General features: G+C 43.3%; 2 protein-coding genes across 2 annotated transcripts in view; both read left to right on the top strand.

Annotated features, from left to right (window-relative positions):
- Nucleotides 1-1661: 1661 nt before the first annotated feature.
- Nucleotides 1662-6532, top strand: LOC145875967 (stonustoxin subunit beta-like). The gene is made up of 4 exons (XM_082971737.1): nt 1662-1687; nt 4151-4324; nt 4574-4620; nt 5005-6532. Exons 1-4 carry the CDS (start codon nt 1662-1664, stop codon nt 5529-5531), a joined length of 774 nt encoding a protein of 257 aa, XP_082827863.1. The 3' UTR covers nt 5532-6532.
- Nucleotides 6533-6629: 97 nt separating this feature from the next.
- Nucleotides 6630-10681, top strand: part of LOC145875966 (uncharacterized) — a 72581-nt gene continuing 68529 nt past the window's right edge. The window contains exon 1 of the mRNA XM_082971736.1: nt 6630-6777. Within this exon, the coding sequence (XP_082827862.1) occupies nt 6630-6777 (148 nt within the window). The remainder of the gene's footprint in view (nt 6778-10681) is intronic.

Below are 10681 nucleotides of genomic sequence, written 5' to 3'. Positions count from 1 at the left end.
TGAGGAACTGAGGACCCATGCCAAATCTCTTTTGTTTCCTGAGGGAGAATAGGCTTTCTCATGCCCTCTTCACGACTGTCTTGGTGTATTTGGACCATTGTAGTTTGTTGGTGATGTGGACACCAAGGAACTTGAAGCTCTCAACCTGCTCCACTACAGCCCCGTCGATGAGAATGGGTGCGTGCTCGGTCCTCCTTTTCCTGTAGTCCACAATCATCTCCTTAGTCTTGGTTACGTTGAGGGATAGGTTGTTATTCCGGCACCACCCTGCCAGGTCTCTGACCTCCTCCCTATAGGCTGTCTCGTTGTTGTCAGTGATCAGGCCTTCCACTGTTGTGTCGTATGCAAACTTAATGATGGTGTTGGAGTCGTGCCTGGCCATGCAGTCGTGGGTGAACAGGGAGTACAGGAGGAGACTGAGCAGCACCCCAGAGGGGCCCCTGTGTTGAGGATCAGAGAGCCAAGAGCCAAGATGAAACACTACTTCTCAGACAGGCCACTTCCTGCTTGAAATCTTCTCAGGTTTTGGCCTGCCATAGGAGTTCTGTTATACTCACAGACACCATTCAAACAGTTTTAGAAACTTTAGGGTGTTTCTATCCAAAGCCAATAATTATATGCATATTCTAGTTACTGGGCAGGAGTAGTAACCAGATTAAATCGGGTACGTTTTTTATCCGGATGTGAAAATACTGCCCCCTAGCCCAAAGAAGTTAACAGCCTTTCAAAGCACTTCATGGCTACGGATTATATTTTGCTACTTGTTTACTGTCTGTAATTTGTCTCAATATATTTTATGATGTGTTAGCCTAACGTGATTTAGTGCATTTTTATTGGGTAAGCATTAGAATAAGGCGCCTCAATATTTGCAGCCATAGGTGCTAATAGAAGCTGATCCTGGGTCAGTATTGTGATAATATTTCTCTAGGTGCTGATCCATCATCAGTAGTCATTTAGGCAGTTATTTTTTTATTTCTCCTTTATTTAACCAGGTAGGCTAGTTGAGAACAAGTTCTCATTTACAACTGCGACCTGGCAATATAAAGCAAAGCAGTGCGACAAAAACAACAACACAGAGTTACACGTGGGATAAACAAATGTAAACGTAAAGTCAATAACACAATAGAAAAGTCTATATACAGTGTGTGCAAATGAAGTAAGGAGGTAAGGCAATAAATAGGCCATAGTAGCGAAGTAATTACAATTTAGCAGATTAACACTGGAGTTATAGATGAGCAGATGATGATGTACAAGTAGAAATATTGGTGTGCAAAAGAGCAGAAAAAAGTTTATAAAAATAATATGGGGATGATGTAGGTAGATTGGGTGGGCTATTTAGAGATGGGCTATGTATAGCTGCAGCGATCGGTAAGCTGCTCAGATAGCTGATGCTTAAAGTTATTGAGGGAGATATAAGTCTCCAACTTCAGCGATTTTTGCAATTCGTTCCAATCATTGGCAGCAGAGACTGGAAGGAAAGACGGCCAAAGCAGGTGTTGGCTTTGGGGATGACCAGTGAGATATACCTGCTGGAGAGTGTGCTACGGGTGGGTGTTGTTATGCTACGAAGGCAGGTTGCCTTCGTGTTCTTGGGCACAGGGACTATGGTGGTCTGCTTGAAACATGTTGGTATTACAGACTCAATCAGGGACATGTTGAAAATGTCAGTGAATACACCTGCCAATTGGTCAGCACATGCCCAGAGTACACGTCCTGGTAATACATCTGGCCCCGCAGCCTTGTGAATGTTGACCTGTTTAATGGTCTTACAGTCGTCCGGAACAGCTGATGCTCTCATGCATGCCTCAGTGTTGCTTGCCTCGAAGCGAGCATAGAAGTGATTTAGCTCGTCTGGTAGGCTTGTGTCACTGGGCAGCTCGTGGCTGTGCTTCCCTTTGTAGTCTGTAATAGTTTGCAAGCCCTGCCACATAAGACGAGCGTTGGAGCCATGTGTATAAATCATTTCATAAGTAATTTCAAATTCCTTATATTAAAACCAGAAGGCACCATTTTCAATAATTTTATTTGATTTTTATTTACGTATAGCCAGGGTCACACTCCAACATTCAGACAATTTACAAACAAAGAATTTGTGTTTAGTGAGTCCTCCAGATCAGAGGCAGTAGGGATGACCAGGGATGTTCTCTTGGTAAGTGTGTGAATTGGACAATTGTACTGTCCTGCTAAGCATTCAAAATTAGTACTTTTAGGTGTCAGGGAAAATGTATGGAGTAAAAGTACAGTATTTTCTTTAGGAATGTAGTGAAGGAAAAGTAAAAGTTGTCAAAAATATAAATAGTAATGTAAATTAAGTAGTACTTGAAAGTATTTTTACTTAAGTACTTTACACCACTGCTCAATTGAGATCATTTCCACACTTCCAGGGCTGCACGATATGGGCAAATAATCTAGGACTTGTTTTTAACCAAATGTTGCAATTGTGATTTGACTTGCGATTTAGAGCGAAACTGTTGGAATCATGGAAATAGAATGACTATTCTAATTCTATAGTTAGAATACAATAGTGGGCACTTTGAATATAGTGTTTGAGAGGAATTAAAAGTAATTAAAATGCCAGGGAAGAGTTATTGTGACAGGGTAGGAACTAAAGTGTTGATAAGTGTTTCCTAGGGGACCCTATAAGCTTTGGCTACATTGCATGTTTTCTCTTAGCTACTTCATGTAGCTAACATGTTCTTGCTTTGCATATTCCTCTTTGATTTAGAAGATACTGTTGCACAAACAACATGCTGATTTAGGTCTACACCATCACTGGTATTATCAGGCTGTATTAGCTAGCTACGTTTGCTCTTACTCAGTACATTTATTAGCTAGCTAGCTATTAGCATTAGCAGCTAACAATTAGCATCTCACAAGATTTAGGGCAACTTGCTAAGAAAAGACAAACTAGCTGTTTTGCTGATGTAAGAAACAAACTAACAGTGTCATTACAGAAAGCTAGTGGATTTTTAAGAAGCAAAGTGAAAACAGCATTGTTGTCATCAACATTGTTCCATGTGCTGCATTGACCAGGCAGAGTGAAAACAGCCTTGTTGTCATCAACATTGTTCCATGTGCTGCATTGACCAGGCAGAGTGAAAACAGCCTTGTTGTCATCAACATTGTTCCATGTGCTGCATTGACCAGGCAGAGTGAAAACAGCATTGTTGTCATCAACATTGTTGCATGTGCTGCATAGACCAGGCAGACTAAATGCAAGTGTCTCGTGGTTGAGGAACATCAAACTCTCCTTGAGTGACAGGGGGCGTGGCTAGGTCACTGTGGAAAGCTGCACGGAGAGAAAGAGCGGAGAGAGACGACTCAAGTAGCAAAGTAAACTATAAAAATTGACATTACACATGGCATATCACATTTAATATACCAAACATTCAAATACCAGTATAGAAGATACAGTAACAACCCAAACCGGTCCCTGCATCAATACCTGTATATCATAAAATACGGTATACCGCCCAGCCCTAACACACACACTGGACACACACACACACTCGCACACTGGACACACACTCACACACTGGACACACACACTGGGCACAAACACTAGGCACACACACAGTGATTGGGAGTCCCCATAGGGCGGCGCACAATTGGACCAGCGTCGTCCGGGTTTGGCCAGGGTATGCCGTCATTGTAAATAAGAATTTGTTCTTAACTGACTTGCCTAGTTAAATAAAGGTTAAATAAATAAATAAACAGTGGACACACACACAATATCCTCAAATAAAATGGGACATTATATACCGTCATCTCGTATAAAACATTTGATCTCAAATCCAAATTGCTGGAGTATAGAGCCACATTTAAAATATTTGCTTCACTGTCAAAATAGATATGGTGTGGACTGTATACTCAATACAATCTAAATCTGATACCTCACTGTCTGTCTTTTGACTGATACTGCTTTTAAACTGGTCTGGTCAGTCTACTCAAATATGTGTACTATACATGTTTCTATCTGCAGGCAATACTTTGATCATTTGTAATTTTATAATATGATACATTCATTTCTGAATAGATATGGAAGGTTTCAGGACACTGATGTATCTGAATATGTTGAAGAAATATACTGCCACTATTTTCACCACCAGAGAATATCAGTGTGATTTTAATATGATTTGACTCTTTGCAGGCTGTCAGGCTGTCTAGTCACAGAGGAAGGCTGTGATTCTCTGGTCTCAGCTCTGAGGTCAAACCCCTCACACCTGAGAGAGTTGGACCTGAGCTACAATCACCCAGGAGACTCAGGAGTCAGACTGCTCTCTGCTGGACTGGAGGATCCACACTGCAGACTGGAGAAACTCAAGTATGTAGAGGGTTTATGTCAATGTTCATATCAGACATGTTGGACTTTTCAGGCTAGTTAAGACAAACATTCTGACCACCACTTGGACAAAGTTATATGCTAACTGTGTGTGTGTGTGTGTGTGTGTGTGTGTGTGTGTGTGTGTGTGTGTGTGTGTGTGTGTGTGTGTGTGTGTGTGTGTGTGTGTGTGTGTGAGAGAGTTCAGGTGTATCCCTCAATGACTGTCTGTTTTTCTGCTTACTGCTACAGTGTGGAACATGGTGGAGAGAACAGAATGAAACCTGGGCCTAGAAAATGTGAGTGTTGACTGCTGTGAAGAATATGACTAAGAATAAGTCTTAATTCAAGTTAAGTCAAAGTCCACCATCATTACTGACTTGGTCATATTAAATATCATCTGTAGTTCTACAGAAGCAGAAATCAGGGACACCAACGTTTACAAAGAGTTGCTTTGACTGTGTGTGTGTGTGTGTGTGTGTGTGTGTGTAATTAATGTGAATAAGTGTGTTTTTATATTACCATACAGTATAACATGTGATCATTCAACAAGTCTCAAGTTACCTTAACTTCTCCTTTTGATACCTAGAAACATCTACATTAAATGAATTAGTGAAAAGTGAGTTAACATTCTAATGTGAATGATGATGATTTCTAATATTGTGTCTGGTTTCATCCATCAGATGTCTGTGATCTCACACTGGACCCAAACACAGTAAACAGACTCCTCTCTCTGTCTGAGGAGAACAGAAAGGTGACATGTAGGACAGAGGAGCAGCCGTATCCTGATCACCCAGAGAGATTTGAGGACTGGAGACAGGTGCTGTGTAGAGAGGGTCTGACTGGGCGCTGTTACTGGGAGGTAGAGTGGAGTGGGAGAGGGGCTTATATAGGAGTGACATATAAAGGAATCAACAGGAGAGGATGGGGTGATGACTGTTGTCTTGGACACAATGACAAGTCCTGGAGTCTGTTCTGCTCTGAAAACAGATACTCTGCCTGGCATAATAATCATCCCACTACCATAGACGTCCCCTCCTCCAGCCCCCACAGAGTAGGAGTGTATCTGGACTGGTCAGCCGGCACTCTGTCCTTCTATAGAGCCTCCTCTGACACACTGACCCACCTGATCACATTCACCTCCACATTCACTGAGCCCCTCTATCCAGTGTTTAGAGTTCATTATGTTGACTCCTCAGTGTCCCTGTAAATAATAATAACCATGGTAACTCTCCCTCGGCCTGGGGCTCCATGCAAGATCTCACCTCGTGGAGTTGCAATGATCATGAGAACGGTGAGGAATCAGCCCAGAACTACACGGGAGGATCTTGTCAATGATCTCAAGGCAGCTGGGACCATAGTCACCAAGAAAACAAATGGTAACACTCTACGCCGTGAAGGACTGAAATCCTGCAGCGACTGCAAGGTCCCCCTGCTCAAGAAAGCACATATACATGCTCGTCTGAAGTTTGCCAATGAACATCTGAATGACTCAGAGGACAACTGGTGAAAGTGTTGTGGTCAGATGAGACCAAAATGGAGCTCTTTGGCATCAACTCAACTCGCCGTGTTTGGAGGAGGAGGAATGATGCCTATGACCCCAAGAACACCATCCCACCGTCAAACATGGAGGTGGAAACATTATGCTTTGGGGGTGTTTTTCTGCTAAGGGGACAGGACAACTTTACCGCATCAAAGGGACGTTGGACGGGGCCATGTACCGTCAAATCTTGGGTGAGAACCTCCTTCCCTCAGCCAGGGCATTGAAAATGGGTCATGGATGGGTATTCCAGCATGACAATGACCCAAAACACACGGCCAAGGCAACAAAGGAGTGGCTCAAGAAGAAGCACATTAAGGTCCTGGAGTGACCTCCATAGAAAATCTGTGGAGGGAGCTGAAGGTTCGAGTTGCCAAACGTCAGCCTCGAAACCTTAATGACTTGGAGAAGATCTGCTAAGAGGAGTGGGACAAAATCCCTCCTGAGATGTGTGCAAACCTGGTGGCCAACTACAAGAAACGTCTGACCTCTGTTATTGCCAACAAGGGTTTTGCCACCAAGTACTAAGTCATGTTTTGCAGAGGGGTCAAATACTTATTTCCCTCATTTAAATGCAAACCATTTTATAACATTTTTGACGTGCATTTTTCTGGATTTTTGTTGTTGTTATTCTGTCTCTCACTGTTCAAATAAACCTACCATTAAAATTATAGACTGATCATTTCTTTGTCAGTGGGAAAACGTACCAAATCAGCAGGGGATGAAATACTTTCCCCCCCCACTGTGTTAAGGATCATTGATCAAAACATGAATACCCAAGAGCTAGAAGGTCTCATGAACCCCTTGACCGGAAAACTGTTTTGTGGAGTTTGGGCTTGTGATGAACTACCTATTGAGAAATGGCAGGAGCAACCGGCCATGTTCATTGTCAATACCCATGCTGAACACCTGCCTGGTGAACATTGGTTAGCTGTCACATTAGAAGATGACGAAGGAGGTAGAAAAATCTCATCATTTCCCCCCCCCGGATTTTCTCATTTCACTTTTTTGGATTCCTACGGCTTTCCCCCCACATTTTCTAATTTCCCCCCATTTAGTAAACAGTTTTTAAACAAAAATGGATCAAAGATCTACTACAGCTTCAAAGAAGTACAATATAACCTTTCAACAACCTGTGGTTACCACTGTGTTTTCTACCTGTGGTCAACACTGTGTATTCTACCTGTGGTCAACACTCTGTATTCTACCTGTGGTCAACACTGTGTATTCTACCTGTGGTCAACACTGTTTTCTACCTGTGGTCAACACTGTGTATTCTACCTGTGGTCAACACTGTGTATTCTACCTGTGGTCACCACTGTGTATTCTACCTGTGGTCAACACTGTGTATTCTACCTGTGGTCAACACTGTGTATTCTACCTGTGGTCAACACTGTGTATTCTACCTGTGGTCAACACTGTGTATTCTACCTGTGGTCAACACTGTGTATTCTACCTGTGGTCACCACTGTGTATTCTACCTGTGGTCAACACTGTGTATTCTACCTGTGGTCACCACTGTGTATTCTACCTGTGGTCAACACTGTGTATTCTACCTGTGGTCAACACTCTGTATTCTACCTGTGGTCAACACTGTGTATTCTACCTGTGGTCAACACTGTTTTCTACCTGTGGTCACCACTGTGTATTCTACCTGTGGTCACCACTGTGTTTTCTACCTGTGGTCACCACTGTGTATTCTACCTGTGGTCAACACTGTGTATTCTACCTGTGGTCAACACTGTGTATTCTACCTGTGGTCAACACTGTGTATTCTACCTGTGGTCAACACTGTGTATTCTACCTGTGGTCACCACTGTGTATTCTACCTGTGGTCAACACTGTGTATTCTACCTGTGGTCAACACTGTGTATTCTACCTGTGGTCAACACTGTGTATTCTACCTGTGGTCAACACTGTGTATTCTACCTGTGGTCAACACTGTGTATTCTACCTGTGGTCACCACTGTGTATTCTACCTGTGGTCAACACTGTGTATTCTACCTGTGGTCAACACTGTGTATTCTACCTGTGGTCAACACTGTGTATTCTACCTGTGGTCAACACTGTGTATTCTACCTGTGGTCAACACTCTGTATTCTACCTGTGGTCAACACTGTGTATTCTACCTGTGGTCAACACTGTTTTCTACCTGTGGTCACCACTGTGTATTCTACCTGTGGTCACCACTGTGTTTTCTACCTGTGGTCACCACTGTGTATTCTACCTGTGGTCAACACTGTGTATTCTACCTGTGGTCAACACTGTGTATTCTACCTGTGGTCAACACTGTGTATTCTACCTGTGGTCAACACTGTGTATTCTACCTGTGGTCACCACTGTGTATTCTACCTGTGGTCAACACTGTGTATTCTACCTGTGGTCAACACTGTGTATTCTACCTGTGGTCAACACTGTGTATTCTACCTGTGGTCAACACTGTGTATTCTACCTGTGGTCACCACTGTGTATTCTACCTGTGGTCAACACTGTGTATTCTACCTGTGGTCAACACTGTGTATTCTACCTGTGGTCAACACTGTGTATTCTACCTGTGGTCAACACTGTGTTTTCTACCTGTGGTCAACACTGTGTATTCTACCTGTGGTCAACACTGTGTATTCTACCTGTGGTCAACACTGTGTTTTCTACCTGTGGTCAACACTGTGTATTCTACCTGTGGTCAACACTGTGTTTTCTACCTGTGGCCAAAGAGCCCGTGGAGTTTCTTTTGAAGATGTTGTATCTCTTTATAATGATGATTTAAGAAGTAATGATAGGACAGTAGATCGTTTTGTTAGAAAAGTGTTTAAGTATATATCCTTTAAGACTCTATAATCAATGTGTATGCTCACATCAAATGTTTAAAGAATGTCACAAATGTTAAATTGTATCATGTTATTGAAATAATATGGTCACCATCTTCGAGTTCACTCATTAAACCACCCAAATAGTTGCTGAGAGAGGGGTTCCAATCACCAGGTTTGCTTACATCTACCACAGAGTCTGTGTCATGGTAAAGAACCCTCCTCTGCAGCTGCTCCATGAGGGAATATAGTCCATAGGCCGTGGTAGAAGCTGGTAGAACCCTCCTCTGCAGCTGCTCCATGAGGGAATATAGTCCATAGGCCGTGGTAGAAGCTGGTAGACCCCTCCTCTGCAGCTGCTCCATGAGGGTATATAGTCCATAGGCCGTGGTAGAAGCTGGTAGAACCCTCCTCTGCAGCTGCTCCATGAGGGTATATAGGCCGTGGTAGAAGCTGGTAGACCCCTCCTCTGCAGCTGCTCCATGAGGGTATATAGTCCATAGGCCGTGGTAGAAGCTGGTAGACCCCTCCTCTGCAGCTGCTCCATGAGGGTATATAGTCCATAGGCCGTGGTAGAAGCTGGTAGAACCCTCCTCTGCAGCTGCTCCATGAGGGTATATAGTCCATAGGCCGTGGTAGAAGCTGGTAGACCCCTCCTCTGCAGCTGCTCCATGAGGGAATATAGTCCATAGGCCGTGGTAGAAGCTGGTAGAACCCTCCTCTGCAGCTGCTCCATGAGGGTATATAGTCCATAGGCCGTGGTAGAAGCTGGTAGAACCCTCCTCTGCAGCTGCTCCATGAGGGTATATAGTCCATAGGCCGTGGTAGAAGCTGGTAGACCCCTCCTCTGCAGCTGCTCCATGAGGGTATATAGTCCATAGGCCGTGGTAGAAGCTGGTAGACCCCTCCTCTGCAGCTGCTCCATGAGGGTATATAGTCCATAGGCCGTGGTAGAAGCTGGTAGACCCCTCCTCTGCAGCTGCTCCATGAGGGTATATAGTCCATAGGCCATGGTAGAAGCTGGTAGAACCCTCCTCTGCAGCTGCTCCATGAGGGTGTATAGTCCATAGGCCGTGGTAGAAGCTGGTAGAACCCTCCTCTGCAGCTGCTCCATGAGGGTATATAGTCCATAGGCCGTGGTAGAAGCTGGTAGAACCCTCCTCTGCAGCTGCTCCATGAGGGTGTATAGTCCATAGGCCGTGGTAGGAGCTGGTAGAACCCTCTTCTTGTTACGTCTCCATTACACCAGAGCTATGTCTTGATTCAAGAACTAAAAATTAGTAATTACATATTGGTCTGAAAAAAATGTATTACAATAATTATTCGGGATGTTTAATGATTGATGTTAATATATTACTTCTCTGAGCAAATTTGCCCCAGAAACTGTTCAAGAGAAGTTTACACACGTTTCTTTTGGCTTTGATGACCTCTATTCTGTCAGGGTCAAGACGTATGCTCCCTTTTCATGATAGTCCTGAATGTATCTGTCTTTGCTCTCTTGATCTGTGGCTGATGCAGGATATCCTGAAGCCATTTGCTCGCCTCTCAAGGAGGTATTGATGTACTCTTTAAAAAGAGTGTCTGATTTCCTGGGAAAGTTCCACATACAAAGCTGTGGCCACACGATACCTCTTCTCTAAGCCTAATCTCGTGGGAAAGAAACTTAAACAATGTAATTATTTTTATTTCACCTTTATTTAACCAGGTAGGCAAGTTGAGAACAAGTTCTCATTTACAATTGCGACCTGGCCAAGATAAAGCAAAGCAGCAACACAGAGTTACACATGGAGTAAAACAAACATACAGTGAATAATACAGTAGAAAAATAAGTCTATATACAATGTGAGCAAATGAAGTGAAATAAGGGAGGTAAAGGCAAAAAAGGCCATGGTGGCAAAGTAAGTACAATATAGCAAGTAAAACACTGGAATGGTAGATTTGTAGTGGAAGAAAGTGCAAAGTAGAAATAGAAATAATGGGGTGCAAAGGAGATAAATAAATAAATAAATATGG

Source organism: Salmo salar, unplaced genomic scaffold (assembly GCF_965601325.2).
Source record: "Salmo salar unplaced genomic scaffold, fSalSal1 ptg000408l, whole genome shotgun sequence".
Taxonomy (NCBI): Eukaryota; Metazoa; Chordata; class Actinopteri; order Salmoniformes; family Salmonidae; genus Salmo; species Salmo salar.
The sequence above is the reverse complement of the archived record's forward strand: the minus strand, read 5'-3'. Positions and strand labels throughout refer to the sequence as shown.